At 57.0% G+C, this 11,828-nt stretch overlaps 2 protein-coding genes across 2 annotated transcripts; both read left to right on the forward strand.

The window, feature by feature from the left end:
- Positions 1 to 1,519: 1,519 nt before the first annotated feature.
- Positions 1,520 to 6,720, forward strand: J7T54_004310 (uncharacterized protein; the record flags this gene model as incomplete). The annotated part of the gene is made up of 15 exons (XM_051504214.1): positions 1,520 to 1,764; positions 1,848 to 1,941; positions 2,030 to 2,449; positions 2,509 to 2,653; positions 2,734 to 2,926; positions 2,989 to 3,445; positions 3,505 to 3,967; positions 4,023 to 4,313; positions 4,376 to 5,118; positions 5,193 to 5,221; positions 5,292 to 5,412; positions 5,497 to 5,668; positions 5,719 to 5,845; positions 5,903 to 6,191; positions 6,253 to 6,720. The coding sequence occupies 15 exons, from the start codon at positions 1,520 to 1,522 to the stop codon at positions 6,718 to 6,720; spliced, it is 4,257 nt and encodes a 1,418-aa protein (XP_051364139.1).
- Positions 6,721 to 7,656: 936 nt separating this feature from the next.
- Positions 7,657 to 11,001, forward strand: J7T54_004311 (Regulator of Ty1 transposition protein-like protein; the record flags this gene model as incomplete). The annotated part of the gene is made up of 1 exon (XM_051504215.1): positions 7,657 to 11,001. One exon carries the CDS (start codon positions 7,657 to 7,659, stop codon positions 10,999 to 11,001), a length of 3,345 nt encoding a protein of 1,114 aa, XP_051364140.1.
- Between the last annotated feature and the right edge of the window lie 827 nt (positions 11,002 to 11,828).

Genomic DNA, 11,828 nt, shown 5'->3' on the forward strand with positions numbered 1-11,828 from the left:
AGAACAAGACAGTCAATTACTGATGGCCCAATGTAAGTATCCAGCTCATATGAACAGCTCCTTCTTCAAGTGGTATGGGACGGCATGGTACATGGTAGTCGGAAGCAGGCGGAGTTGAAAGCCAACGTGCGGATGCGAGAAGACGTGTCGACGAGTCGATGACCACGTTTCTTTCAGCTCCGCCAATCCTTTTACACCAGTCCTGGTCTGTATTTGCCAAGACCCTGCTGGACGTGCTAAAGCCTAAAGCGTATTCGAAGAGGATGTTGCATTGCTATTCTAGGATCACACTTGCACCCAGTAGGCCCAGTAGCCTAGGAGGATCAAGCAAGGCTTGCCTGTTTATGCTCGCGATCCGCGTCATGCAGGCGAACCCTGATGATGATGCTGGTGCAATATTGAAGTGGTTTCTTGTCCAGGAATACTACGCAGACGACACAATACCCTGTTGTTGCCCATGGATGCTAGATGGGGTCATTTGGTCTTGGCGATAACGGAGAGTAAGATATATGGCCAGGGCCTCAGGGCTGCGGTATCAGTCCATCTTCCTTGTTCGCAAACAACAGTCATAAAATCAGGTGTTTTGAGGCCTTTCATCAATCAACATGTAATAATTAGGTTTGCCGCTCGTTTGAGTGTTTAATCAGGGTGCCTGGACCTATTTTTACAGAACCTCCACCAATGAGAATGCGCACATTTCCCCCTCCGCACGGACCGCACCCTCCCCCTCGTACCCAGGCACGTACCTGCGTAAAACTTTGTCGACTCAGGCATCAGGGCCATCACCTTCCCCATAACAACATACAGCTGCCAACCGTGCATCGCCATATGCCTCATTTTATCCATATCGGCCTCTCTATTATCTATCACCTAGTATATTCGGCCACGGACGAATCCTACCAAATCTAATCCATATTTATCAGTATCAGTCCAAAAAGTCAGATTATGTGCAGATGCCGTGTCAATCTGTCAGATGGACCCCTGGATCCGGCCTGATTGATTGACCCGCAGCCCTGGCAACATTGATGTGGTTCCTTATTCAGGAATACTACGCAGACGTCGTAGTACCCTGTTGTTGTCCATGGCGCCAGCAATGATCCTTCGGAGAACTCTGCCAGTAGGGCAAAAGCTTGACGCACGTGGGCATGGCATACCCTTCTCGTGCTGACCGCCAAGTTTACTTGGCAGGCCTAGGGGCTGGGCAAGGTTATAGTAGGACCCTGATCAGTCGAACATAGGTAAGAAGAACCCTATACATCGTCGGCACGTGCTACGGTCTGCATGGATCTCATGCCTTGTGCCTGATCCTTCGAGAAGACTTAGACCGTCTGTAGGATCCACGTATCTTCACAACAGAAAGCGGCAGGGCAATGGCACGACGTGAAATCTATGTTAAAAGGGGGCCCGGGGCACCCCAACTCCGCGGTCCAAGTCCAACTCTATTGCAGAACCGAGTACAAGCTGTGTCCTGTGCAGACACTTTGACTCTTTCGCCGCGTTCGTTGCCCTTGACAAGGTCATGGTTGTGCTTGGACGGTTTGCCGCGGCGTTGGCTGCTGCCTCCTGTCTGGGCGATGCTGTCTGGGCATTCCCTGCTCCGGCTGAGCTCGACCTCGACGTCTTCGACTCCGAAGCCGACAACAGCACCGATCCTTTCTCTGATTACCCTGCTCTACTCAAGTCCCGCCAGGACAATGTGGAGTTACGCATCCTGCCCCTCGGTGCGTCGATCATGGAGGGTGTCGGATCGACCCATCACTCAGGGTACGTTATCAGTGTGACAGCTCAACAAGGACGATAGCTCCCCAAGTCCGTTCTTCATAGCTAACCAGCTCTCCACTTGATAGGTCGCGAAAATACGTCAGAGCCGCACTCCGGCACGACGGGTATGAGGTCAACATGGTTGGCACACGCCAGCACGGTACCGACATGGAAGACAACGTGAGCCGTCCTTCCGAACCCTAGCCACGACGGGCAGTACATAAAGTGCAAGGGTCTGAGCCCAACGTCTAATTCATCATCATGACAGGACCACGAAGCAACCTCGGGCGCGAAGCTCCACGAGGTTTTGCAGAACTACCTCCCCAGGTCCCTAGCCTACAAGCCCAACATTGTTTACATGAACATCGGCACCAACAACGCCAACAGCGGCCAAGACGTTAGCAACGCCTATGAGATGATGGCCTCTATCGTTGATAAAATCTGGGGGAGCTCCGGCATGAGTGAGACCTGCGTGATTGTTTCGACGCTGCTGCCCACAAACCATGGCGAAGGAAGAATCAACCGCATTTCCATGAACCAAGCGTACCGTAACGTTGTCCGGGATAAATCGAACGACGGCAAGTGCATCTATCTGGCCGACATGGAGCCACCGGGTGAAGGGTCTGGGTTTCTTGGCCTGGACCAGCCCGTCTGGATGGCCGGAGAGACCATTCACATCCATCCCAACGTAAGTGCGATGCGTCTGGTGCTTCCATCGAGCTCTGGCTGACAAGAGTACCACTCCAGGACGAGGGTCATAGAAGGATGTCTTACATCTACTATGCTGCCATAACAAGGGCGCTCAGGGCCGGCAAGGTCAAACAGGCAGCCTCGATGGAGCAGAGCGGCCAGCCCAATTGTGACAAGATTGCAGGCAATGGCGAGTTCTCACGTGAGTTTCACCTTGTCCAAAGGCCCCGATGATGCTGTTGGTTGCAGAGTTGAGACTGACGCATCTGGCCCTCCCCACAGCAAACACCCAGCGCGGCTCGGGTGAGGGCAATGGCATTTACCAGCATTTCTCGTCGGAGCAAGGGGTTATTCTTGAAATCGAGAGCCCCTGGGACCGAAACCAATGGCGTTGGGCTCGGCTGTTTAGTAGGAAGTACGACGACCTCCTCGGCTGGTATGACTACGAGCAGAATGACCATCGTTTCGGTGTCTGGTATGTCCTCTTTTGTTTCTCCCATCAGCGAGTACGTCACTGACAGGAGATTCCTTGCTCAGGAAGAACTCGGGTGACGGCGCCGGCAAGTTCACCCGCATCGGCGACCTCCACGGCAACATCTACTGCATTCCCCGTGGCCTGCACTTTGCAGACGTCGACGGCGACGGTCTCGACGATATTGTGTGCGTCTCGCCGACGGGCGATCTGCATGTCTCCCGGAACACTGGTAACGGGGACCGCGGCTCTAGCAGGCTGCCCACCTTCAAGTATCTCGGTAAGATCATGACCGGCAAGGCCGAGCAGAAACGCATCCGCCTGGCGGACATTGACGGCGACGGCCGGGTGGACTACGGCGTCATCCATGAGTCTAGCGGTGCCGTGGAGTTCTGGCGCAACTCGGGCACGGGTGAGACGCCAGGCTTCTGGCAGCATCTTGGCATTCGGTCGACCATGACGACTTCAGAGTGGACGGCGAGCAGGAACGAAGGCATCCGCTTTGAGGATATCAATGGTGATGTGAGCCTTTCTTTCTTTCCGCGTGACTTGGACGTGTCGCTAATGAACTTGAACTACAGGGCCGTGACGACTGGATGTGGCTGAGTCGTTACTGGGGAGAAACCACGACGTACACCAATGCACGCAGCTGTCAAAAGGGCCGAGACGGCAACGGCCTCAATGTGGCGTGGCGGCAGGCCTTTTTCCGAGGCCAGAACTCGGGCTCAACACACGGTGGCATCCGACATGTCTACCCGAATCGTGACCTCGAGGATGACAAGGTCCGCGAACGGATTCACTTTGCGCGCATCTACGGCCGGGAGGAGTCCTTTGCGTTCAGGGACCAGTCCGTCAAGGACTACGTCTTTATGGAACCCACCGAGGGCGACGACAAGAAGTTCAAGTTCAAGGTGCGTGCGTGGAAGAACTTGGGCGGTGGCGGTACCAAGCTCGAGGCCGACGGCAACAAGTACTGCAACATGCACGGCTGGTCCGATGGACGCGCCGACTACGTCTGGGTCTGGTCGACAGGCGAGATGGATCGTGAGTAAAGTGTCCACGATGGCGGGTACGCTGATATATTGACGCTTGCCTCTAGTCTACCCAAGTCGCGGCGTGACGCAGGTCGGCAGCGGATCGTTCTGGGAACCGTGGGTTGAAGGCTTCTGGAAGCCCCCTCAGAACATTGACCGTCGGGAGCTACACCTTGCGGACTGGAACGGCGACGGAGCCTGCGACATCATCTGGGCCGATCCCAAGAGAAACCACCGCGTGACCGTCTGGATCAACAACTACCCCAAGACCAAGAGCTGGAACAATGCCTTTACCCAGCTCCAGAACCCTCCAGACCTTCAGTGCAACGATCGCAACGGCATTGGCATCCACGATAGTAAGTGAACCCGGTTTCCCTCTTCGCGCTGGCCGCGGCTGACCTTGGGTCCCGTTCCTCAGATGCCGTGCAGTTTGCCTATCTCGGCAACGACAACAGGCGCGCCGACTACCTGTGTATCAGGGAGAACGGCCTCGTCAGGGGACGTCGCCAGCTCAATGACGGTAGTTTCGGGCCCATGGTCCAGTTCAAGAAGGCCGAGGGCATAGACCGTGCCAACATCCGCTGGGGCGACGTCAACGGCGACGGTCGGGACGATCTCATCTGGGTGGACAAGTTCAACGGCAACGCACGCGTATGGTACGGCGGAGGCCCGCACGGCAACCCTTCCGCCAACGGCGGCTCCAGCTGGAAGTGGCGCAAGATCAACGATCCCGTCTACGACGGGAGCTACGCCGGCACCTGTCAGTACTTCCCCGACCTCAACGGCAACGGCCGCGCCGACCTGCACTCCATCATGGGGACGTGGACGAACAAGGCAGAGACCTGGTTCAATAAAGACTGCGCGCTGCGAGACGCGCACGGTGACGACCCCGGCGGCGACCCCCAACTGCCCGTACAGCCAGGAAATCCCATCGACGGTGATGGTCCAGGGGATGGCGACCACCCTGGATGCGACAGAGAGAGCGACTCGCGCGATTTCCGCGACTTTGACTGCAACGACCCCCTGGTTGAAAACCATTCGCTAGACGAGGACGTAATCAAGGCATGGAGCGGGCTCGACGCGCTTGGGGCCTGGCGATCGGCACTCGACTGGTGGCATTGCAACCGAGCGGAAAGCGATGTGTCCGGCTTCTCCAACGTGGTACGTGGCTCGTCTTTCTTCTTCTTCTTCTTCTCTTCTGAAAAGGCCCAGCTGACAATGATTCTTTTTGGCAGATCTCCGATTTCTTCAACGGTCCTCAAGGGTAAGACTGCTCCTCGCTGCTGGCATGGTTGATTCAGCAAACATTGACTGACCATTGCATCCCTGTACAGATTCCGATGCGAGATATTCGGGGAAAGCAGCAATTGCGGCGGAGGGAACGCTCTCCAGTGCGACGATGTCAGGTGGCCCGCTGGCTACTTCATCCTCAACTCTTTCAGGAACATTGCTTCGGTGAGTTGTCCGCGCGAGTTGCTACATACCCACTTGCCATATATTCAGCGACCGGATGATGCTGACTGGCTACCGTACGAACAGATCAACCGGGACTGGAACGATGCCCTCCAGGGTCTATCCGACTACACTCAGCCAGACAATGTAGCGTCGACCTTTGGCGTGAAACCAGACGATACAAACCCTTCACTCGCCATTCTCCTCGATGTCGTGGTCATGGGCTATTCCATGGTCATGGGCCCCATGTGGAACAGAGGTATGTCAGCAATCTACGTCTGACAAGACTCGCTGACACGGCACGTGTAGTGGTCCAACAGTCACGTCGGCCAGGACTAGGCGGTGGAAATGCCGGCACACTCAAGGACGAGGTCAACGACCTCGTCAAAAACAGTGCCACGTTGGCCAAGGATGTCTACGCCAAACATTACAAAGCGTGAGCAACCTCCATATGTTTGGTATTTGCCGCCACTAACATGCGTTTGCACCGCAGAAAAACCGACGCAGGCACCAAGATGGCGGTCGCCACAGCCATGAAGGAGATTGTCAACAGCTGGAAAGACAACGTGCAAACACTAACGGAAACCCTTTTCGACGGCAGCGACTCGTCCAACCTGAAGCTGACGCTGATGATGGAGGGCGGCGCCATGTTGCTAGCAGACGCTCTTGATGGCGTCAACCAGGCCGCCATGACGACAGCCTTGCACAAAGCACTCAATGCCCAGATGATTCCCATCACGTGGAGCGTCTCGGCGGAGGACATGTATCCCGTCATCATCAGAGTGAGTGCTCGTCCGTCTCCCCTCCCCCGCCTTCCTCTGCTGACCCGTCACCCACGCACAGGAGGAAATTGGCTGCAACGAACGGCCCCGAATCGACTGGACAAACAGCAATGTCGATTGGGTGACCTCGGGGGCCTACGGCAAGAGGCTCTGCATCGACGACGTGAGCTACTGGCTCCTCGCGCCGAGCAAGTTCAATCAGTGCAAGACGACGGCCGAAGGGGACGTGCTCAGCTGTCCCGCCTACGACGTGCCGCCCGGCTTCAGTTCCCTGGAGAGCAACGAATACGACGTCAGCGTGCGCGACGTCGTCGAGGGCTCCCTCAACACGTGGGCACACAACGGACGCAGGAACGGTGGCCCCATCCCGGACATCAACACCGAAGCCGTCGACGCGATTGTCGAACGGGACCTCCGAGCGCCCGGATTCTTCAGGATCCCCGTCTGCGACATGGCCGAGGTCAGGGACAACTGGGAGAAGGCGTACAATGGTGCCAAGCCTTGGACCAACTTTCCTTGCGACGAGTAGATGACGGAGGCTCCAGGGCTACTGATGACCATATCCCGTATACTCTACTATGAATAGAAGACTGTTTCTATTTCTATACTGTAGGCAATCGAATGCCCCATGCCCTGCACAACTTCCTTGTCTTGGGCCATTGCAGTGGTGTTGGAGAATACTGCATGGTGTCAGGCTCGTGGTAGATGGAAGATGGGGAGTGTGTTGTTGATTGAGGTGCGTGATGGGATGAGGAGCGTCCGGTGTAGCTAGCCCTCGAGCTAGCTAACGAAGTAGGAAGATCCACCGCTGAGGCGTAGGCTTCATGTTGGGTTGAACGCCGCAGAGGAATGGCTTGCAGGACATTATGACCAGCCACAACACTCTTTCATAAACCGATATGAATACAGTCTGGCTCATAACCGCCTCCCGCTTTCACCAAGACTCTTTTGCTTCATGGATAGACCCACACTGCATGGCGATACTTCCAGTCTGTTTGGACACTATGTACTTGTAAAGAATGGTTACGGCTACAGTCTGGATCCAGCCTGACCATGGCTCATCCTTAAACCCCGTCAGCACTCTTGCCTATGGGAAGGGTGGCTTCCGAGGGGAATCCTATGCATGCATCCAAAGGTAGATTCAAACGTCGCCCGGCATGGGAGCCTCTATCCTGCGTGCGGTTTCACCCTTTGTGACAGTGCAAGCGAGGCAATAATAGCATCATTGTAGGAGTACTATTTTGCTTTATACTATTATGTATATATGTACTATATGTAACTCTTCTCCCACTACTATTCTTCCTGGGAGTCGGGTCCCTCCCTGTCCCTGCGCTAGGGCTGAGCCAAGCCTGAGCAAGGGCGGCGAGTGTGCTAACCCAATTTGTCTATGCGTTTGGAACTACGGATACGGAGGTACACAACCCCTCCAAAAGCGCGTCCACCAGCAGGGTATTTCAACCACGGCATGTCATTCCCAAGCCCAGCGCCGTCAGCGCCCACACGAGAGTTCACGCAAGTCCCTGTGACCTCGCTCGCCTTCTGCCACACGCGTGGGGGCCGCGCGTTGGTCCTGTCAGGGGAGGACACGGAAGTCAGGGTCTACGATGCAGAGTCGTCCGCGCTCCTCTGTCGCGTCCCTGTTTTCCACGAGCAGCCCGTCCACGGTCTGTCCATATTGGACGGGAAAGTCCTGGCATGGGGCGCCAAGTATGTCGCCGCCTTTGAGATCCGGGGCGTGGAGGAAGGCACACGTCCACAGGTGGTCAGGGCGGTGGCACCAGACTGGATCTACGATGGGCGGTGGAATCCATTCGACACCTCGTCGGCTGTGCTTGTGACGGCGCACAACGAGGTTGTCCGCTTGGCTGTGGCCCTTGAAGAAGGAGAAGAAGAAGAAGAACAAGAAGAAGAAGAACAAGAAGAAGAAGACAAGATGGGCTGCAAAGCGGTGGTCTCGCCCGCGCGACCGAACCTCTACTCGGCAGAGCTCGCGTGGCTGGATGAGCACACAGTACTCGTGGCTGCCGGCACAGCGTTCGGTGAGATTCTGATTTGGAAATACTACACACACCATGACGCGAGCGATCCGTCTTCGTCGTATGAGATGCTATTTGTCTTGACGGGCCACGAGGGCTCGATCTACGGGGTCAGCATTGCGCCAGAAGCGATCGACATCCACGGGGAGAGTGTCCGGCTTCTGGCGAGCTGTAGCGACGACAGGACGGTGAGGGTGTGGGACATTACGGAGAGGGCCGCGAACAAGAAGACGTACGACAGTGGCCACTTTAACAAGGCCAGGGAGACTGGCTTTACCGACTACTTGGCGGCCGACAGCCAGCCCGTCATGGACGCTGTGCCGCCCGTGTCGATGGCCATGGGCCACCTGTCAAGGATATGGGGCGTCGAGTTTGGCGCTGGTCCCAGCACGGACATGGCCATTTACACCTTCGGAGAGGACGCGACGACGAACAAGTGGCAGCTTGTCATACATCCTCCCGCATCTCCCGATGATGCGGGAGCTGGAGGACCCCTGACGGGCCAACTGCATCTTGTCAGGACCTTCTCCTACCACGATGGGAAACACTTGTGGTCACACGCGGTCCTCAGAGAGCAGCAATGTACCCTCATCGCGACAGGCGGGGGCGATAGCCGGATCACGCTTATCAACGACGAGCGACGAGCACAGCCTGAGCCCGACTCTCATGATGAATTGGCGACAAAGCTTGACGTGCGGGACATTTGTCCGGTCGACTCGGCAGTGCTGCCACCAAGCAAGAAGCCAGAAGTGCTGGGTCGCTTCGACTTTATAGCCCCTGGCCAGATACTCATGACCACATCCGCCGGTAGGCTTTTACTGGGAGACCTCGGCTCCTCTAGTCGTCAGTGGGAGCGCATTGAGCTGGAACCGCTCGTGCAAGAGGATCTAAAGGGGTGCTACGTGCTCAAGTGCGCCTTGCCGGGGAACGCGGTGTTGGGCACGACCGGGGGCCATGTCTACCTGTACAATGGGAAAGCAGGCACCGTTGCTCACGTAACGCACGTGAAAGGAAAGATCACCGACATTTACTGCCTCAGCCAGCCTGGACAGATGTCGCAGATTGACATCTTGGTCCACGTGTTTGGCCACGTACAGCCGCAGTACCTAGTCCTCGACCCGCAGACGGGCAACATACTCGATGCGGTGGATCTATCTGGGCTCGACTACCGCTTCGTGACCACGTCTGCGACCAAGATAGGAGACTACCTCCTCATGGGCTCCCGGAGTGGTTGGCTGTCTGTCCTGCGCCGGCGTGGTCAGGACTACAGCCGCGTCCTTGAGTTCCCCTGCCCCAACAGGGACGCCATCACGTCGATAGTGCCCTTACCGAGGCGTGCAGGCGAGGAGGCCCCAGGGACGCAATTCTATATCCTGCTGACCACGCGAGACGGGAAGTACCGAATCTACGAGTTTACACACGCCCCAGACGCACCCTCGCCGAGCCTGGCGCTGTGCCACGAAGCGTGGCTCCCCTTTGGACCGATGGTTGAGGGCGCGTGCTTCACGGCCGATGCCACGCCCGAGCTCCTTCTCTATGGTTTTCGAAGCAAGCACTTTGTGGTATGGAACGAGACGCGGCGCGAGGAGTGCCTGTCCGTCGACTGCGGCGGTGCGCATCGCACATTCAGCTTCCAGCCTGGGTCTCTGGCCACGGATCCCTTGCGATGCGCCTTTACAAAGGCGTCCCGACTGAGTCTGTACGCGCAGCAGGCCTCGCACGCCCGGCATCTGAAGAGCCGGGGCACGCACGGTAGGGAGATCCGCGCGTTGAGCTCCAACGGTCGGTACCTGGCCACGGGCGCGGAGGACACGTCGGTCCGCATCTGGGAGTACCGGGGGTCGCACGGGGACATGCAGTGCCTGGCGTCCATGAAGACGCACGTCACGGGCATCCAGTCGGTCAAATGGCTCGGCGACAAGTATCTGCTCAGCAGCGCCGCGAACGAGGAGCTCTTTGTGTGGAGGGTGAGCCCGCTCAAGACGTCCTCGACGACGTATCCGGTCCTGGGCGTCATCTGCGAAACCACCTTTGACGACAAGACGACCGTGGGGGACCTGCGCATCCTCGACGTGGACGGTGGTGTCGTCCAGCAGGATGGGGAGGAGGCCCTCGTGCTCAGCTTGGTCCTCTCCAACTCCACATTCCGCACGTATAGGTATACGCGCACCGCGGGATTCCAGCTTCTCGCAAAGGGCGCCTACACGGGTGCGTGTCTCACCCAGGTCCGTCAGCTGGGCCGGCTCGGGGTGGGGGGAGAGGCGGCATTGCTGACAGCCGCCACGGATGGGCATCTGGTGCTGTGGAAGGCCATTGTCCAAGAGGGAGAGGCCGAATCTTCGACGTTGGTGTACACGCTGGCGGGATCGCTGCGATTGCATCAGAGTAGCATCAAGTGTCTCGACGTGGTGGCGCTGTCAGACACTGAGGCGGTCATTGTCACTGGAGGCGACGACAATGGACTTGGTATCACGACTCTCGCAAGGCGTGGGGAAGGATTGGCCTTTGCGAGCAGGGGCATCGTCCCCAGTGCGCATGCGGCGGCCATCAATGGGGTGATTGCGACGAGGAAGCAAGATGGCGTTGTCGTGGTGAGCGTCAGCAACGACCAGCGAGTCAAGACGTGGTGGATCCGTCAGCACGATAGGGCTGTCGCCAAGACGGGTGATGTGTACAGCGGCGTCGCAGATGCGGGCGATGTCGAGTTCCTGGACGACGAGGACGCTGGGCGGTTTGTGGTCGGGGGCGTGGGCCTCGAGATCTGGCACGTTTGACGTTGAAGGGATCGACGTGGCAGATTGATGAGGAGGGCAAACGAGAATCCCTCGAGGCTCATTCATGCACGAGGCCGATCATGCATCCCTGCCAATGCCCCCTAGTAAATGAAACATTCCGTTCAAACAACCAGTGAAGCAGTTTTGGAATGCCCGTCACCACGGGCAGTCTGGCTGCCATGCCTCCACGTTTCACATGCGCATCCCTCCCCAATGTCGATCATCCCCATCCATGCCTTCAACGCCCAAAAACCACGAGTGCCGCGTTGAATGAACAAGGACAATTTCAATCTGACATCACCCCGGCTCCGTCAGCACTCTTGGCTCTGAGCACGCCCAGCCTTACCTCGTATTCTGTGCCGCTCATGCGGCTGCTATCAAGCTTCTTGGCATCGTCAACGGGGGTCTCGTGTCAGCAACGGCTGTTGACTCGTTTCCCTTGTCACACAGCATGTAGATAGGTATCCCGGTAATTACATTAATGGGAACGTGCGCATGTGTAATCTGCACTTCCGTGTATACCACTTTCGCTTTTTCCTCTTCTTTATCTTCTGCGTTGCCTTGCCTTGACCGACCTTTCGAGGTTATCTGTCGAGTCTGATTTTGGACCTCGTCTTCACACTCGTTGCACGCTCAAAAGAAAAAAGTGTTGAGCGAGAGCCAGCCAGCAGCACACCTGCCAGCTGGCACCACAATCTATCCAACTCTGTTCATTACATCCCTGCCTCGTTTCTTGCTTGCTGGTCGTTGCCGCACTTTTGGCCAGTCTGTCGCTCGCTATTGGGCATCACAATCTCGCATCATGAAGCTATCACTCGTTCTCACCG

The sequence above is a fragment of the Emericellopsis cladophorae genome, assembly GCF_022114955.1.
Source record: "Emericellopsis cladophorae strain MUM 19.33 chromosome Unknown NODE_8_length_656085_cov_119_647849, whole genome shotgun sequence".
Taxonomy (NCBI): Eukaryota; Fungi; Ascomycota; class Sordariomycetes; order Hypocreales; family Bionectriaceae; genus Emericellopsis; species Emericellopsis cladophorae.